Genomic DNA, 20,311 nt, shown 5'->3' on the forward strand with positions numbered 1-20,311 from the left:
CCCCATGGGTTTTCTCTGGGTGCTCCGGTTTCCTCCCACATTGCAGGTTTGTGGGTTTCAGTAAAAAATGGCTTCAGTAACAATTGTAAATTTTTCCCTGTGTGTAGGATGGTGATGCTGGTCAGAATGGAATCGGTGACCATAGGGCCTGTCTCCACATTGTATCTCCAAGTCTAAAGTCTAAATCTGCCTGTATATGATCCTTATCCCTCTACTCCTTGCACCTCCATGAGCCCATCTAATAGCCTCTTTAACGCCACTCTCGTATATACCTCCTGACAATGCTTTCCAGTCTCCAGTACAATCTGTACTCCACTCTCCAGTACAATCTCTGTGTAAAAACATTGCCCGACACATCCTCATTAAACTTTCCCGGCTAGTGCACATTTCCACCCTGGAATAAAGGTTTTTACCGTCTACCCAATCTACGCTTCTCATAATTTTACATACTTCTGTCATCTCCTCACAATCTCTGATCTTCCAGGGAAAACAATCTCAATTTATACAACCTCTCCTTGTAGCTGAAACCCTCTAATCGAGACAGCATTCTGGTAAACCTCCTCTGCACCCTCCCCAACGCCTCCACATCCTTCCTGTAATGAATGGGGCGACCAGACTTCCACGCAATACTCCAGATGTGGTCCAACCAACATCTTATAGAGTTGCGTCATGACTTCCTGTTACCACACGCCTTCTGTACCACCCTAACTATTTGTGCGGCCACTTTCAGTGAGCTGTGAACTTGGACACCAAGATCCATCTGCACATCAATGCTGTTTTTATCAATTTTAACTCTCATCAAATTTAACTAAAAGTCTCTTACAAATTTACGAGCTGTAAGTAAAAAAAAAGACAAAATCCTTTAAAGAAATTTAAAATTACATCTTAATCCTAGATGTTTTCATATTCTCATTTTGTGATTGAACAATCTGATACATTTTTAATTGCTCATTTGATAATTTCAAATGTAATCATGTATTGTCTTTCCACTGGCTGGATAGCATGCACCAAAAAGCTTTTCACTGTACCTCGGTGCACGTGACACTGAACTGAACTGAACTGAACTCGTCAAGCACCAGTCAATGTTCCACTAATAAGAAGCATGAGCAAAAGTCTCACTCATTGCAATCCAGTTCACCGTACCACTACAATCAACATCAGAATGAATTTGCCTTTCTTTACCTCACTCTTAAAACCGCTGGCCTTGATATTTGCACAGTCTTCTTCTTTTCGAATTTCATGCATAAATTGTGTGTATGTCTGAGTCTATGTGCCTGAGATGCTGCTGCAAGCAAGATTGTTCATTGTATCTGTACCTCATCATTCCCTTGCATGGGATAATAAAAAAAGTTCCATTTGAATTTAAACTTGGATACCCATTTTTGTATTTCCGCATTGTTGTGGGTTTGCGGCAGGTTCCTCACTCAAAACATTAATTCTCTAAGTTCTATTAATAAGCCGTTAAAATTTAATGTGAACATTTGTCAGGTGAAAACATCATCTTCCAATGAACTGTAAAGCATTTCACACTGAGCAATAACATTTTTATTGGAGCTATGCATGGTGTTTGTTATTATTTCCATCATCGTTAATACCAATATATTTTCCAACGCACTTTTTCCTTTGTTTTGTAATTTTTAATCCTTGAACCATTATTTTATTGTCTGGTCTGTTCTTCATTCCTATTGTGAAGACGATCAAACGTTTCCTGACTTGAAACACACACTCGTATTCTCACAATAGTTTGCTGTGCATTCATCGCTTTTTGTTTATGTCACAGGTTTCCAGCATCTGTAATTGCCCTTGACAGAAAATAATTGCACAAAGTTGTCTTATGTCCGCTTGTAACAATTTTGTATCAATTACAACAATGGCTTCTACAGGGTCCATATCCTCTTGACCATATGAAAAGCTTTTGAGTTAAACTTAATATCCTTCAAAAAATACTTTATGTATTGCTTCTTGCAGATCTTACTTCCTATTTTGAATTGTTTAAGAAGGAAAATCGAAGGTAGGCAAAAATGCTGGAGAAACTCAGCGGGTGAGGCGCATGTATGGAGCGAAGGAAATAGGCGACGTTTCGGATCGAGACCCTACTTCAGACTGATTTGAGGGTATCTCTAATGATCTAGAAGCCTTCCTTTCTTCTTCCCGCCTTCACATCAGTCTGAAGAAGGGTCTCGACCCGAAACGTCACCCATTTCCTTCGCTCCATAGATGCTGCCTCACCCACTGAGTTTCTCCAGCATTTTTGTTTACTTATTTAGAATTTATCATTCTATATATTTCTCCCAGTTACTAGATTTTCACTGTATTTTAGACTTTTAAATGCTCTTTAATTTTATGTCTCCCACTTATTCTGGCTATTCCATTTAGTCAGTTGGTTTCTCTTCAGACGTATACCTGTGGTGCCATCTAGTGGTTATCTCCAGCTTTACCCAATTACGATATTGGCCAGTTTGTCAAGAGTCAAGAGTGATTTATTGTCATATGTCCCAGATAGAACAATAAAATTCTTACTTGGATATATATATATATATATGCATACACACATGCTCAAAAAACAAACAGAACAGTGCAACAATAATAATAATAGTCTATTGTAGTTATGACACTAGACTATTATGAGGTTGTAGTGTTTAATAGCCTGATGGCTGTAGGGAAGAAGCTGTTGTCAATCTATTTCAAATCATCAAAATTGACTTACAAAAATGCAGAATCAGTTTCATCAAAAAATCAGTTGAAGTCGGTTACATTTTTACTTAAATATGCAACATAGCTTTCTGTCCTGGGCCTCCTCCAAAGCCAGAGTGAGGGCACATGCAAACCGGAGGAACTCAACCTCATATTCCACTTGGGTAGCTTCCAACCCAATTGTATGAATATTGAACGATCCAATTTTAGGTAACTAATTTGCAAAATGAAAAGCTTTTGCTGCGTGCTATCCAGTCAATGGAAAGACAATACATGAATACAATCGAGCCATCCACAGTGTACAGATACATGATATAGAGAATTTTGGCGAGACAGGCAGTTTGAGTAAAACGATTTTTATTGTGAAACAACAAACAACTGAGAGTACTCGAAAACCGCGTTCTGTGTCAACCAAATATATAATAGCTACTCGGGAGGAGCGCTGTCGACTGAGAAGAAAAGCCCGCCAAAACACACCCGCGATCACGTGATGGCGCAAGCCAATAACGAGGGTTCACACTTCCCCAAGCCACCACAAGGTGCCGCTACAGAATCATGTTTTGTGCAAGATAAAGTCCAGTAAAGTCCGATTAAAGATAGTCTGAGGGTCACCAATGAGGTGGATAGTAGCTCAGCACTGCTCTCTAGTTGTTGGAAGGATAGTTTATTTGCCTGAAAACAGCCGTGAAGAAACTGTCCTTGCATCTGGAGGTGTGTGATTTCACACTTCTATACCTCTTGCCTGATGGGAGAGGGGAGAAGAGGGAGTGACCAAGGTGAGATGTGTCCTTGATTATGCTGGTGGCCTTGCTGAGGCAGCATGAAGTGTAAATGGAGTCAATGGAAGGGAAGTTGGTTTGTGCGTCCACAATTCTCTGCAATTTCTTGTGGTCTTGGATGGAGCTGTTCCCAAACCATGCTATGATGCATTCTGATATTAGAGTCTGACTCCTTCTAAGCTATTGCTGAGTGTTCCCCCAAGCAGATATGGACCTTCCTAACATGCTCTGGACATGAGTCTCCTGGGACCTTCTGCTCTTAATGTTTAATGTTTGATGTTTCTCAGTGTGTTTTGTGTGGGGGGTGGTGTGGGGGGGTGAGGGGGAAACCGCTTCGGTCGCCTCCTCCATGGAGAGGCGTGATTTTTCAGGTCGCCTCCCTCGTGGCCTAACATCAAGGATCGGCGCGGCCTATCCCGGAGACACGCGCGGGGGCTTCAGCGGCGGGCGCAGCGTGGACTCTCGGCGTGGAGCGGGTGAGCCCTCGCTGGGGCTCGCTGGAGGGGAGCGCTCCGTTTCACTGGCCCGGGGCTGCCGGCAGCCTGAAGTCGCAGCCTGAAGCCGCGGTCTGCAGAGCTCCAGCTGGCGCGGCGTCTGCAGCCCGGGATCCCTCGTGGGGGACCCGGGGGAAGAAGAAGCCATCACTGCCGGCCCGCGGTCAACTTCTACCGCGGGGCCGGCATGGACTCACCATCACCCCTGGAGGGGAGCTTCGACCGCCAGCCCTGCAGTCTACGGTGCTTCTGGCTGCGGCGGAGACTTTAAATCTCAACCGCCGGCCTGCGGCCTACAACAACTTAAAGCCGCGGTCTCCGGTGAGGAAGAGCCGATCCTGGACTGACTCTGGACTCTGGTCCTGTCCACGGGGGGGAAATGGAGGAGGACTGGCCAAATTTTGTGCCTTCCACCACAGTGATGAATGCTGTGGTGGATGTTTGTGTTACAGTTTTATTGTGGTTGTGTGTTCTTTATTATTGTACCGCTGCTGACAACCCAAATTTCCACCGACCCTGGTTGTGTGGCAATAAATTATATCTAATCTAATCTAATATCTTACTTTCCCCTCACTTGAGCCCTTCACCTTGCCTCCATATATAGATTAACTCCCAGTAGTGTCCCCACAGTGAAGATGTGGATCACAGAAATGACCGAGACACTACATCTAGAAATAATAAGGTTTGTCTTGACTGAGAAACCAGATCAATTTTCAAAAATATGGTCTCCTTTTATTGAATTTCTTCAACAACATAATGGTTGAACACAAACTCAGAACCGATGGTAGGGTCGGGTGAGTGGCCTGAAAGAAATGTGTTGGATATATCTCCGCTTCTTTTACACCTTTGTTAGTTCCGGGGTTTTATTTTTCTTGTTTTTCTTTGAATCTTTTTTTCTTCTTTTTCTTTTCTTCTTTCTTTCCCTTTTTTTCCCTTTTTCTTTTTTTTCCCATCAAGTTATTAGTTCATAAAATGTTAAAACTGAAGCAGTACGAAAATTGTATAACTTATGTCGATCCTTTTTTTTTGTACAATTGCTTTAACAAAAAAATAAATAAATAAACTCCTAGTGGTGCTGAGTGATGCTCAATCTAGAGCTTTTCAGCATTCTACATCCAGATCCAGATCCAGATCCTGATCTACGCCTCCATGTCCCAGCGCAGAATTTCCTGTATTTTCCTGTACTTTCCATTATCTAAGTTTGAAATTGAAACATGAATTCTTTTCATAGAATTGTTCCCGGTGAATTAAAATCTACCTCTCACATCATGCTTTGATTCAGACATCTAACCACATATGAATCTATGTTCATTTGCATGTATCTGAGCCACCAAGCCAAAAATTATTTTCCTTGCATTTCTTCGTTTTAATTTCAACTTCCTCTTCTCAAATCCTCATAGGCCTTTTTCACGGGGCGACTTGACGCAAGATGTAGCCAGAGTGAAGTGGTCGTGGTCTAGCACGATATCACACGATATAACGGGGGGTAGACAAAGAGTTCCCACGGTACTCGGCATTTCTGTTATTTGTGCGAGTGACTTGTCCGTCTCCCGAGCTTTCCCGTTAAATCTTGAATGACATTGTAAACTGTCAAGTGTAATTAAATCATCACGTGGCACAAATGATGTCACTTTTTTTTTTCACACACTATAAATATCCTCCCTTGGTTGAATTGGTATATACACACACAAAGCAGAGTTTTACTGTGTATGTGGGAGACACAGATGGAGTGAGCACAGTTACTCGGTCTTTACTGTGTGTGGGAGAGGGGGAGAAATAGACGTACACTCACAGAGGCAGAGTCTCTCAGCCTGTGTGAGAGGGAGGGAGGGAGAGAGAGAGAGGCACTGACCACCGGGCTGGTTGTCGGGGCTGGCGTGTTGCGTTTCACAGACCGAACTTGGGACGGGACTGGAGTTGGGAGGGAAAGGTGGGGGAGTCGAGGGAGAGGAGGGGGAGACAGATGGGGGTGTCTTCATTTAGTGGCGGTGGGTGTCTGTCACTGAAACAGGCAGGTGAGATTTCACATCCACCTTGTGTGTGCCTCTCTCTCTCTCTCTCTCTCCCTCCCTCTCTCACACAGGCATGAATGGATGAACTCCGCGGGCCAGGCAGCATCTACGGAGGGAAATGGACAGGCGACCCATTCTTCAGGCTGCCTTATGTCTCTCTCCCCCCCCTCCCCCCAACTCCCACCCACACACACGAATGCTGGAGAAACTCAGCGGGTGCAGCGGGGCCGAAACGTTGTCTATTTCCTTCGTTCCATAGATGCTGCTGCACCCGCTGAGTTTCTCCAGCATTCGCGTGTGTGGGTGGGAGTTGGGGGGGGGGAGAGAGACATAAGGCAGCCTGAAGAATGGGTCGCCTGTCCATTTCCCTCCGTAAATGCTGCCTGGCCCGCGGAGTTCCTCCAGTCATGCCTGTGTGAGAGGGAGGGAGGGAGAGAGAGAGAGAGAGAGAGAGGCACACACAAGGTGGATGTGAAATCTCACCTGCCTGTTTCAGTGACAGACACCCGCCGCCAGTAAATGAAGACTCCCCCACCTGTCTCCCCCTCCTCTCCCTCGACTCCCCCACCTTTCCCTCCCAACTCCAGTCCCGTCCCGACCCCCTGGGAAACTGAAGGGAGCAACAATTAACTGCTGCTTGCCCGCTGAGTTAAAGAGTTCCCACGGTAATAAGACGATGTTAGTTGTGCCCAAGTTTAAATTTCCAACGTGTGTTTCAGAGTAAATCAAAAACTCTGAATCAGCAAGTTAGACAAAAAATGCTGGAGTAACTCAGCGGGCCAAGCAGCATCTCTGGAGAAAAGGAATAGATTCCATTTTTTGTCGGGACCCTTCTTCGGGATGATTGTAGGGGGGAACTGGAAGCAAGAAAAGACCGGGTCAAATCAGAGCCAACAACAGATGACCTCAGCAGGGTATTTTGAAGAGGGGTCCCGACCCGAAAGGTCGCCTAAACCTTTCCTCCAGAGATGCTGCCTGACCCACTGAGTCACTCCAGCACTTTATGTCTATATTTGGTTCCCTGATAGGCCAATTGTTGGCTAGGGATAGTGTGATCCCAAGAGGGAACCAGCGTTGCAAACCTTGGACTGGTTAACCAACATTTACTGCATGGGGGAGGGGGGGCAGGAGGGGGTGGGCGGGGGAGAGAGAGAGAGAGAGTGAGTTACCTAAAATTAAATAATTCAATGTTCATAGTGAACACGGACACAAAATGTTGGTGTAACTCAGCAGGTAAGTCAGATCTGGGAAGAAAAACATAAAAAGCTGGAGTAAGTCAGCGTGTCAGGCAGCATCTCTGGAGAAAAAGTATAGGTGGCGATTCGAATCGGAACCCTTCTTCAGACATCCTAATCGGAATTGAGTCTGAAGATGTGTCTCGTCCCGAAACATCACCTATTTTTCTCCAGAGATGCTGCTTGACTCGCTGAGTTACTCCAGCTTTTTGTGTCTGTCTTCGTTTTAAACCAGCATGTGCAGTTCACTCCTTTACACGGGTCTCTGGCGAACATTGATTGGTAGCGTTCCGGACCCTGCTTCGGAAAGGCATCGATCGCTGGTCGGCGAGGACTCCGAGCTGTATCTCTCAAAGAAGTACATGTGAAAAATTTCTCACGGACCATAAAAATGCGGGACCTTTCAGTAAAGTCCCTTTTAAAGATTATAGTTATTTTCTTGAATCACATTAACATAACTCATGAATAAGTTGATGTCCATATGCAGATTCAAATCTTTATTTTTTAAATTCAATCCCACAGAAGACAATTTTTACTCACCTTCTGTCCCCTCTGTCCAGCTTCCGGGTTCACCGTTCGCAGGAGTTCCCACGGTACACGCAAGAGTCAGTACGGATATCGCACTGGCCACTACGTGCATATAATGTTGCAATGTTCAACCACAAGTGTACAAGTCACTCTTGGAGAAATTCAAGCTTGTTTGGATTTTCTCCCGAGTCACTAAGTTACACGAGTACCTGCCGTTAGCGCCACGGTGGTCCACGAATGCCGTACGGTTATCGCAAGAGGTTCCCACGATGTTCAACTTTGGTTAACTCTTGCGTCAAGTCGCCCCGTGAAAAAGGGGTTTCACAGTAAAACCCCATCCCTACTTTGAACTATATATTTGGTTCATCTGTGGATCATGATAACTGGGTCATCCTTCTCCAAATTCAGGTCCTTCTCTAACCCTGAGGTCACTACTCCTGGCACCAGACAGGCAACATGATGGTTCCAGCCACATACAACAACAACCCACCTGCCTTGTCTCTCATATGGTGCCATCATAAAACTGACCATTCTTCTATATTCTCTGTTCTCATCCAGCCAGGTAATAAGCAAAGATCTTAGAGCTCTATGATCTTTGGTTATAAGTATATCTTACCAGCTAGACAAATTCGAAAGTTGTGGTCATTCCTTCATAACCAACCCTGAATAATCCCACCTCCCTGACCTGCCATAACACCTTACAGCCCTTGACCACCAATCAAAACTATGTAAGGAGTGGGAATGGGTAAGAAGTAAATAGTGGTTAAGGAGTGTCCCTACACACACGAGGGACAAATTACACTTATACCGAGCCAACTAACCTACAAACCTGTACGTCTTTGGAGAGCATGAAGAAACCGAAGATCTCAGGGAAAACCCACACGGTCGCAGGGAGAACGTACAAACTCCCTACAGACAGCACCCGTAGTCGGGATTGAACCCAGTCTCCGGTTCTAAGGCAGCAACTCTACCGTTGCGCCACCGTGCTGCCCTGTTCTTGAACTGTTCCCTTCTGTTGTAGCTGTGAAATACCACCTGGCCTCAAATATCCCATCAAATCATATTTTATATTATTAATTGCTTACAAATGACCCGCTAAGTTACTCTAGCTTTTTGTGTCTATCTTTGGTTTAAACCAGCATCTACAGTGCCTTCCTACACAATCACATACCCACTGACTTGTGACATTATTTGATTTACATTTTCTTATCAGCGACTCTTTATTGTTTCTGCCACTTTTTAATTGCACTGCTTTGACAAGATCCCACACAAGAGATTAGTGTGCAAAATTAGAGCACATGGTATTGGGGGTAGGGTATTGACATGGATAGGGAACTGGTTGGCAGACATGAAGCAAAGAGTAGGAATTAATGGGTCCTTTTCAGAATGGCAGGCAGTGACTAGTGGGGTGCCCCAAGGCTTAGTGCCTGGACCCCAGTTATTTACAATATATATTAACGATTTAGACAAGAGAATTAAATGTGACATCTCCAAGTTTACAGATGACACAAAGCTGGGTGGCAGTGTGAGCTGCGATGAGGATGCTATGAGCCTGCAGGGTGACTTGGATAGGTTGGGTGAGTGGGCAGATACATGGCAGATGCAGTTTAATGTGGATAAATGTGAGGTTATCCACTTTGGTGGCAAGAACAGGAAGGCAGATTATTATCTGAATGGTGTCAGATTAGGAAAAGGGGAGGTGCAACAAGTCCTGGGTGTGCTTGTACATCTGTCACTGAATGTAAGCATGCAGGTACAGGTAAAGTAAGCATGCAGGTACAGCAGGCAGTGAAGAAAGCTAATGGCCTTCATTGCGAGAGGATTTGAGTTTGGGAGCAAGGAGGTCCTACTGTAGTTGTACAGGGCCCTGGTGAGACCGCACGGAGTATTGTGGGCAATTTTGGTCTCTTAATTTGAGGAAGGACATTATTGCTATTGAGGGAGTGTAGCATAGGTTCACCAGGTTAATTCTCGGGATTGCGAGACTGACATATGATGAAAGAATGGGTTGACTGGTCTTGTATTCACTGGAATTTAGAAGGATGAGAGGGAATCTTATCGAAACATATAAAATTCTTAAAGGATTGGACAGGCTAGATGCAGGGAAAATGTTCCCGATGTTGGGGGAGACTAGAAACAGGGGTCACAGTTTAAGAATAAGGGTTAGGCCATTTAGGACTGAGATGAGGAAAAACATTTTCACCCAGAGAGTTGTGAATCTGTGGAATTCTCTGCCACAGAAGGCAGTGGACGCCAATTCACTGGATGTTTACAAGAGAGAGTTAGATTTAGCTCTTGGGACTAATGGAATCAAGGGATATGGGGAAAAAACAGGAAAGGGGTGCTGATTTTAGGTGATCAGCCATGATCATATTGAATGGCGGTGCTGGCTCAAAGGGCTGAATGGCCTACTCCTGCACCTATTTTTCTATGTTTCTATGAAGTAGATGAGGAGGAATTTCTTTAGTCAGAGGGGGGTGTTTTTGTGGAAGTCATTGCCACAGTAGGCCGTCAATGGATATTTTAAGGCAGAGATAGATAGATTCTTGATTAGTATGGGTATCGGAGTCATGGGGAGAAGGCAAGAAAATGGGGTTGAGGAGGAGAAATAGATCAGCCCCTGAGTGATGGAAAGGCGGAGTAGATTTAATGGGCCGAATGGCCTAATTCTGCTCCTTACAACTTATGAACATGAACTAAATCTCAGAACCACTGAAGCTACAGCATCCCTGTACCTCTGTTACCTGTGTGGAAGGAACTTTCAAGCCTAGATTGCTCTAAACGGCCTCAGTAATATTTTGTGCAAGCAAATGTTCTTGCCAGCGGCCACTATATATGACCTACCATGTCCAACAAAGAAAAAAAACAAAGATATTTTAATTCAATTGCCACTCACATTTAATTTGATCAACAATTGGGAGGTCCCACATTGTCAGGGATTTTGTATACAGTGGGAAAAAAATCTTAATTGCTCTGTTTATCACATGTTGCTGAATGAGACCAAAGTATCTAATATCTGGTGTTAGGGACGTCCTTGGGCAGTAAAAGGCCATCTGTAGCTGCGTGCCTTTCGTTACCATTTGTCATTGTAAATTTCACACCACCATAACACAGTTTGAAGCCATAAACAGAACTAAAAGACAATAGCAAAATCACAAAATGTTTGGCTGCTGCTGCTGAATTGGAAAATCTCGAACTATGAAATCAAATTAATACTCGTGCACTGAATGCTTAATCTAATTTATATTTGAGGTTATCATTCATATTCATTCTAATTAATGGCAACATTAGCAAATACCCTGCCTAAGCGTGGCATACAGCATAGGACAATGTTGCACAGGAACAGTCCCTTTGGTCATGAATATGGTGCCAAGATAAACGATTTTCCTCCACATAATCCATATCCTTTCATTATCTGCATATCCATGCGCCTATCTAAAAGCCACTTAAATCCCACTATTGTATATGTGCCTCCACTACCACCCCTGGCAGCGCTAACTGAGACACACACCAACCTCTGTCTAAAACACTTGCCTTGCACATCTCGTCAAATGTGCTCCTCTCATCTGAAAGTGAAAGGGGAAAATAAATCCCCGTTAGTCTTTGATATTTCTCAATCCCCTTTCTTAATCTTTATTAATCTCAATCCCCTTTAGTCTTTGATATTTCACTCTGGGACAAAGATTCCAACTGTTTCTCTTCAAATAAACAGTTATTTAAAATTATATGATGATTTGTTTCTTCCAATGTTTTTCCCTCATGGATATTACAAGATTCTTAAAAGTGCTTCAGGCTTTACAAGAGGCAATAATTTTAAAGAACCAACAGTGTATCTAAAATATGAAAATTCGAATTATGCAAGATACAAATATCTGATTAAAAAGATTAGCACCAATCTGTTGCTTATTGGAGGTGGTCACGTGTTAAGATTCTGTGTGTAAATATTTGGTCTACTCACTTTATTTAAACCTGTTCAACTAAGGTGCTCTATCTTGTTTAGGGTTTGAAATGCATACTTACTCAAGGACAAGTCTCTCTCTATCTCTCTCTCTCTTTGTATTCTACTTTTTTTAAATTGAGTTTATTTCAAAGACAATTATAAATTACGAATAAAGTGATGCAGCTGGTCGAGCCACTGTCTCATAGCACCAGAGTCCCGGGTTCAATCCTACCCTTGAGTGCTGCCTGTGTGGAGTTTGCAAGTTCTTTCCGTGACCACGTGGCTTTCCTTCGGGTGCTCTGGTTTCCTCCCACATTCCAATGACGTGCGGGTTTGTAGGTTATAGATAATAGACAGTAGGTGCAGGAGTAGGCCATTCGGCCCTTTGAGCCAGCACCGCCATTCACTGTGATCATAGCTGATAATCCACAATCAGAGAATTCCACAGGTACACAACTCTCTGGGTGAAAAACGTTTTCCTCATCTCCGTCCTAAATGGCCTACACCTTATTGTTAAACTGTGGTCTCTGGTTCTGGACTCCCACAACATCGGGAACATGTTTCCTGTCTCTAGTGTGTCCAATCCCTTAATAATCTTTTTTGTTTCAATGAGATTCCCTCTCATCCTAAATTCCAAATTGGGTTGAGTGGCCTCTGTAAATTGCCCCTGATGTGTAGGGTGTTGATGAAAAAATGGGATAATGTAGAACTAGTGTGAACAGGTGATCGATGGGTGGCATGGATGTGGTGGGCCGAAAAGCCTGTTTCCATGCTGAATCTCTGAACAAAACTAAACTGAACTGAAGTAAATTGCATAAAAGTAAAGGGTGCAATCCTGAAGGTATTTAAGAATAAGTTTCTTAAGTTCAAGCTCAATGAAGATGGGTAGATGGGAATTGGTAGAGGATAAGGCCAATCAATAGTTTTGGATGAGCATAATCCATGGATATTGCAAGATGAGAGTCCAACCAAAGCAGCATTGGAATCAAGTGCAGATTTAACAAATGGATAATGATTTCACAAGCAGATAATTGAGAGAGGGCAAGTGACAGGTGAGATTTATGGAGGTCGACGTGAAAGGTTGTGATGATGGAATGGAGACACAAAGTGCTGGAGTAACTCAGCAAGTCAGGCAGCATCTCTGGAGAACATGGATGGCTGATGTTTCAGGTTGGGTCCCAAACTGAAACGTCATCTATTCATGTTCTTCAGAGATGCTGCCTGACCTGCTGAGTTACTCTAGCACTTGGTGTCTGTTTTTTTTTTTACCCAGCATCTGCAGTTACTTGTGTCTATCTAATGGAATGGAAATGCTTTGGAATATTAATTTAAATAGATGAGAATGGTTCATAAATAGTGAAATGGAGACTGGATGGAGTGGATGTGAAGAGGACGTTTCTACTAGTGGGAGAGTCTAGGACCAAAGGCCATAGACTCAAAATAAAAGGACCTACCTTTAGAAAGGGGATGGAGGAATTTCTTTAGTCAGAGGATGGTGAATCTGTGGATTTTCTTGCCACAGAAGGCTGTAGAGGCCAAGTCAATGGATATTTTAAAGGCGGGGATTAACAGATTTTTGATTAGGCGTCAGGGGTTATGGGGAGATGTCAGGAGAATGGGATTGAGAAGGGAGAGATATAGATCAGCCATGATTGAATTGCAGAGCTGACAATGGGCCGAATGGCCTAATACTGCTGTTAGAAAATATGAAATTGCCAATTTACAATGGGTAAAGCTGCTAATTGCAGCAGAGGGAATATAATCTAGATTGTCCAAGTTTTCTTTGCACTGGGGGGAGTTTAGCTGCAATGAAGCAGTGGCAGGTTTGGTGGCAGGAGCAGCTGAGTGGGTGAGGAGCGGTGGGAGGGGCCCAATGGCCAGGGGGGCGGGGCGGGGGTTTGTCCCAGCGCCGGGCCCCGATTGGCCAGCCCCGCCTGACCTGCTGACTCGTCCTATTGGCCGGCACGACGACAGGCCAGAGGGGACGCGTTCTGATTGGTCGGATGCGCTCGTCACTGCTCGGCCCATCCAATGACGCGAGGGCGGGGGGCCAGCGGCGGCCAATGGGAGGAGGGGGGGGGGGGGGGGGGGGGCACGTAGAGCGGCGTGTGTGTGGAGAGAGTGAGTGTGAGAGAGAGAGAGAGAGGAGAGCAGAGAGAGAGAGAGAGAGAGGAAAGGAGAGAGGGAGAGAAAGAGAGAAAGGAAAGGAGAGAGAGGAGAGAGAGAGAGAGAGAGAAAGGGAAGGAAAGACGGGGAAGCAGAGAAAGGGAGAAGGAGCTGGGGAAGGAGAGAAGGAGAGAAGGAGAGAAGGAGAGAAGGAGAGAAGGAGTGGAGGAGGTGGAGGAGGAGGAGAAGGAGGAGGGCGGGGGTTGAGTCTCTCACGGCCGCTCCTCGGTCTCCAGCCCGGCTCTGCACCGCTGGCATTTGCCGGGGAGGGTTGGTGTTGGTGTTGGTGTTGGTGTTGGTTTCTCGCCGCTCGCCCAGTGTAAACGCCGATCCACAAAGCGGCAGCAACAGCCCCACCGGCTACGGGAGGACACAGTCACACAGTAGCGGCCGAGATGTCGAAGGAGGACGTGGTGTGCGAGGAGATCGTGGAGTCGAAAGTGATGTGGTACCCCGACTCCAAGAGGAACACACGCATGGACCAGTTCAGGAAGCTGACCAGTGACAAGTTTGGCCTGCCCCTCGGTAAGTGCCACGGTTGCCTGGCGCAAGGTGTCGGTACTGTCGCTCTTGGCTTTATTATTGTCACGTGTATCGAGATATCCTTCCAGTCAATTCACACACGAGTTCAAAACCAAGCCATTCATGTAGTGCAAAGAGAAAAATACAATCATTGAACACTGCTCACCCACCATGGCTGTGTGTGAGCACCACCAGCACTATGTACTCTTATTATCATCCCCCACCATCCTCGCCCACAATCTCTCTATCATCACTCTCATTATCTTCATTTTACTCTCTTGATTTAATCTCTCTATCATCACACATTATCTTCATTTCTGCCCTCTTGATCCAAATATGATCTGATCACCATTTTGTTCCATCTCCCTGCTTTCTCGGGCCTTTTCGCTTGTCTGCCTGATCTTCAGTGACTGACTGGCTGTAGCTACGCCCAGTTAATCGGATTGCTGTCTTTAAATATTAGTGATTATTTGAATTCCTGAATACTTAAGATTTCGGATAGCTCTCTTTAAATATTCATGATCATTTGTAATCCTGAACGCTTAAAATTTCGGATAGCTATCTTTATTCATCATTATTTGAAGTCCTGAACATTTAAGATCTCGGTGTTTTTAAAAAAAAAATTGAGGATGAGACGGCTGTTTATAATTGCTAGACCAAAATAGCTGTCTCTCTAATATTTGTCAAGATATAACTGTGTTTCTTCATGCAACCACTGTCGGTTAAAACCCCCGACCTCGCCCACAGGTTGTTTCATTACCTCGCCCCAGTCTTGTTGAAAATTTTCTCCTCTCTTTGGCCCATTTTGCTGTTTGCTTTTCACCCCAGCTGTAAAATTGGTGTCACAGGTTTCAACCCATTTTTGATTTGTACCTTGACATGTGTCATTTTTCGATACCAGCTTTCTGACCAATTAATTGAACATCTCTCCGATCAGCCTGTGACCACCTGTGCTGAAATAACATTAAAGCCACCATCATTGTGCATAATTGCAATCCCTCCCTGTCATATTTTCCCCTCTGGCATTTGTCAGTATGGATTGTGCATTTTGACCAAATAATGAAGTCTTTAACTTCTCTAACGTCAAGTTACCCTTGCTTTCCATCTCTCTCCATCTCTCCCCCTTCCCAGTTCTCCGACCAGTCTGATCGTCCCCGGTTACATTTTACCTCTGTTTGCTTTGTTGTCGTCTTCTCCTAGCTAACAATGATCTATTCTAATGATCAATGATATAAATAATGGCCTGTTTCCATTATCATTGTTACTTTTTGCATATCTTTCATTCATTGTTCTATATCTCTCTACATCATCATCTATATCTCTTATTTTCCTTTCCCATGACTTTCAGTCTGAGAAGGGTCTCGACCTGAAACATCACCTATTCCTTCTCTCCAGAGATGCTGCCTGTCCCACTGAATTACTCCAGTATTTTGTGTCTATCTTCGGTGTACACTAGAATCTGCAGTTCCTTCTTACACAAATTAAGTCAATATCCTGTTACTGCAGACAACATGGTTTGGATGTTGCTTATTTGCACACATTGAACTCTGACAGACATAGTTTAAAATGTATTATATAACTCATTCTTGCTTTTGCCTTGCATACTGTAAAGTAAATCCATTCTGTGATTGGGGTTTGAATGTGCCGAGAGAATGCAAGGAGTCACATTTTTACGACCCTTGAATTTCCAGTGCTTCCTCTTGTAAGATTGATATTTTATAGTTGAGTGCTACATTGGCTTTCTGAAGAAATATATTGTACTTTTAAAACACCCCTGATCATTTACCAAAAGTTGGAATACGATTGGATGATTGTAAGGCTTGTGGCTGTAGTGATTAAAAATTAAAAGTCACTATATTTTTAGATAAATTATGGTTTTAAAAATCATCAGATTGATAGCTGCTATTTCAAACTAAACATTGAATGGTTGAAAGTGTTGGAGCCTTTTGGTATAATGATAATAAGATATGAAAGGGAAACATGTTCTTCCTAAACCCACCTGTAATTCCCACCCATTAATACTGCAGGAATGGTCTTATAAAATTAACGTTCAGTCATAAAACCCTTTTTAAAAATTTGTTCACAGCTAATTATAATGAACTATATCAGTGGTCGGTGGACAATTACCCCGAGTTTTGGGCAGAATTTTGGAAATTTAGTGGATTGGTTTATTCCCACCATTACAGCGAGGTAAGATGATTTATTAATTATATGCCAGTGGGCGTAGTTTTGATTTTCCCTTTTGCTAAAGTGTATTGAGGAAAGTGTGCCAAAATAAAGAAATGTGCCTCAAGCGGGTAGGAAAGTGAATGCAAAGCAGAATATATAAATTATGTAAAATAGTTAAAGCTGGTGGTAGGTTTTGAAGTATTGAGCACAATGTGTCTTCTGTGATGCTAGCTCACTACAGCCCTGGGAGTGGAGAGATGCAGTAATATAATTATGTGACTGGATTGCGAGTTGACATTCATATCTGAAGCTTGGTTCAATTAAAGTCAATATTTTTACTCTATCCCATATTATTGCATACAACTTTCCATCTTTGTGTGTTCCTAAATCAAAGTAGCCCATGTCTAAGTCACTCAGGTAATGCCTGGCCACTACATTGCAAAGTTGGGGTCTTTTTGCTACCTCCAGTGTGTGGAGGCTTTCTGTCTTATGTTGGATCATCTTAATAATTAAGAGATTGATGCAAACTATTAGTTAGAGAGAGGACATTCACTGAGATAAATTCATTTGCCAAATAGTCAAGTGAAAACATTTAGATGGACACAAAGTGCTGGAGTAACCCAGCGAAACAGGCAGCATCTCTGGAGAAAAAAGATGGGTGACGATTCGGGTTGGGGTCCTTCTTCAGATGGGCTATAAAAATGTGTCTGAAAAAGGGTCCCGACTGAAATGTCACCCATCCTTTTTCTCCAGAAATTGCTGCCTGACCCGCTGAGTTACTCCAGGACTTTGTGCTTATCTTTGGTGTACACTGGCATTTGCAGTTCTTTGTTTCTACTAAGTGAATAAATTTGTTGCTTTAGAGATATTAAATACCTCAAGAAGTTGGGATCAGTGGGCTGGCAGGCAAGATGTTGGAGCAGGAAAAGTATCACTAGAAACTTGGTCAATAGTGGTTTAGCACAAGTAGTGACCTTTATTACTGAATGACTATTCAGAAATGACTCTTGAGCACTCATTGCAGCTTCTGTTGTATTGGCCTAGATTTTCTGGTCAGCAGTGGAGGAATAGGATTTGACGTTGCACATGAATATATGAAAGGGAAACAAGAAAGGTGTATCTGTTGACTTGCACCTTCTCTGCAGTTCAATAAGATAATGGCTGTTCTTTTAGAAATGTGGAACTATAGATGGTGGTTTACGAAAAAGACACAACATGCTGGAGTAACTCAGTGAGTCAGGCAGCATCTCTGGTGAGCGTGGATATGTGACCTTTCGAGAGAAGATCCTTACCCGAAAGATCACCTATCCATGTTCTCCAGAGATGTTGCCTGACTCACTGAGTTATTCCAGCACCTTGTGTCTTTGGCTGACCGTTTACTTTAGTGCTACTGCCCCGCACTAATCCCGTAACCTTCTATTCCATTCATATCCAGACATGTTTTTGATCTGTGCTTTGAAGGTGCTTAGCAAAGGAATCTCCAAAGCCTTCAAGGAAGGAAAATTCACTGCCTTTGGAATGAAGTAATTTCTTCTCCTGTTTCTTTTGAACCCTAATATTGAGACTGGCCTCTGGTTTGTGACAATCCAGCCAGTGAAGGCAAGGTCTCTGCATCATTCCTGCCAATACCCACAAGAGTTGTGTGTGTTTCACTTAGGCCACCAATCATTCATATAAACTCTCGCAAGCATGGGTCCACCATGCTCAATCTTATAGGACAGGCAACCCATTTCAAGAAACAATCTGGTAAAGTTAATTCCATTTTCTTTATCGTAATACCCTTCATTGGGTAATGAGTCCAAACCTGTATGCAACATCCCGGTGGGGCCCTGTAAAAATTTAGTTCGATAACCTTTCCCTAGTATTCAAATGTATCTTTACCTTTTTACTTGCTTGCTCTACTTGCGTTAACTTTCAATAATTTGGATATGAGGGCACCCAAGCAAATCTGAACACCAATATCTTTCAGTCTCTCCCCATTTATAGAGTACACTTTTTTTAAACTTTTCCTGTCAAAGTGGATGACATTGCGTTTTTCCGTATTATGCTCCATTTGCCAGGCTCTCGCCCATCATCTTAGCCTTTCAATATCTCCCTGAGGCCTCTCTGAACCCTCCTTCCAATTCACATTGACATCCAGCTTTGTGTCATCAGTAAACCTGGATACATTCCACTATTTTTCCACTACACGAATCATCAGTAACAAGAGTCAATATTTTGAGCATCAGTAGTGATCCCTGAGGCCCCATAGTACTCTCTGTTTCCCAAACTGAAAATTATGCTTTTATTTTGATTTTTTGTCTGTCTTTTTTTTCTTTAGTTTCTTGTCACATGTACTGAGGTACAGTGAAAAGCTTTTTGTTGCATGCTATCCAGTCAGTAGAAAGACGATAGATGATTATGATTGAGCCGTCTACAGTGTACATATACATGATGATGATGATGTTTTATTGTCATTTGTACCCAGCTAGGTATCCCAATATGTTTTTGCATTCACAGTATACAAGAGAGTCGTCACAAAGTTACAGAAAGTACTCATCCCTTCTTCATCTCCCCCCCCATGCCACATCCCCCTTTGTTCTCTGTGATGTGGGTCATCCACCCTGGTTCAACCCCATCCTCAGCCAGTCTTGACTCCAAAGCTCTGTCCTCGATCCAAATTGACCTCGTCCTCAGCCCAAATTGACCTCGGGGGCCTTTGGGCTCTGACCCAACCACCTGCCTCCCTCTACGCCGACTTTTCTGTAGGCCAGGGGTGCGTAGGCCCGCTGCTCGCCGGTGATACAGGCAATAATGTTTAGTGCAAAATAAAGTTCAGTACAGTCCGATTAAAGATAGTCCAAGGATCTTCAATGAGGTAGATATTAGCTCAGGACCTCTCTCTAGTTGTTGATAGAATTATTCAGTTGCCTGATAACTGCTGGGAAGAAACTGTCCCTGAATCTGGAGGTGTACGTTTTCACATTTCTATACCTCTTGCCTGATGAGAGAGGGGAGAAGAAGGAGTCTCTGGGGTGAGACCCATCCTTGATTATGTTGCTGGCCTTGCCGAGGCAGTGTGAGTTTTAGATAGAGTCAATGGAAGGGAGGTTGGTTTGTGTGATGGTCTGGGCCGCTTCCACACTTCTCTGCAATTTCTCGCGGCCTTGGATGAAGCTGTTCCCGAACCATGCTGTGATGCATTGCAATAAAATGCTCTGTGGAACTTGGTGAGATTTGTTGGGAACGTGTTGCATTTTCTAATCCGCCCCAATTAATCATTCTTCAATCCATCTGACAATGTTATTCCCAATAATGTTCACTGGGGCTCCCTTATTGATTCTGCTAACTTCAACTTTTAACAGATTTGTTCAACATGACTTTCCTTTGATGGATTACTGTTGTCTCTGCCCAATCCGGTTATTGTTTTTTTTGTGCCCTTTAGTTTAGAGATACAGTGTGGAAACGGGCCCTTCGGCCCACCGGGTCCGCGCCGACTAGCGATCCCCGCACATTAACACTACCCTACACTCACTAGGGACAATTTTTGTACATTTACCAACCCAATTAACCTGCAAACCTGTACGTCTTTGGAGTATGGGAGGAAACCGAAGATCTCGGAGAAAACCCAACGCGGGTCACGGGTAGAACGTACAAACTCCGTACAGACAGCACCTGTAGTCGGGATTGACTAGGACTCCGGAGCTGCACTCGCTGTAAGGCAGCAACTCTATCGCTGTGCCACCATGACCGCCCTGATACTAATTTCTTCATAACAGGTTGCTGCACTTTC

At 43.7% G+C, this 20,311-nt stretch overlaps 1 protein-coding gene across 1 annotated transcript in view; it reads left to right on the top strand.

Moving 5' to 3' along the window:
• Positions 1 to 14,030: 14,030 nt before the first annotated feature.
• Positions 14,031 to 20,311, top strand: part of aacs (acetoacetyl-CoA synthetase) — a 129,734-nt gene continuing 123,453 nt past the window's right edge. The window contains exons 1-2 of the mRNA XM_055655660.1: positions 14,031 to 14,373; positions 16,457 to 16,560. Coding sequence (XP_055511635.1) covers positions 14,244 to 14,373; positions 16,457 to 16,560 — 234 coding nt within the window. The 5' untranslated portion in view covers positions 14,031 to 14,243. The remainder of the gene's footprint in view (positions 14,374 to 16,456; positions 16,561 to 20,311) is intronic.

Source organism: Leucoraja erinacea, chromosome 25 (assembly GCF_028641065.1).
Source record: "Leucoraja erinacea ecotype New England chromosome 25, Leri_hhj_1, whole genome shotgun sequence".
Classification (NCBI taxonomy): Eukaryota; Metazoa; Chordata; class Chondrichthyes; order Rajiformes; family Rajidae; genus Leucoraja; species Leucoraja erinaceus.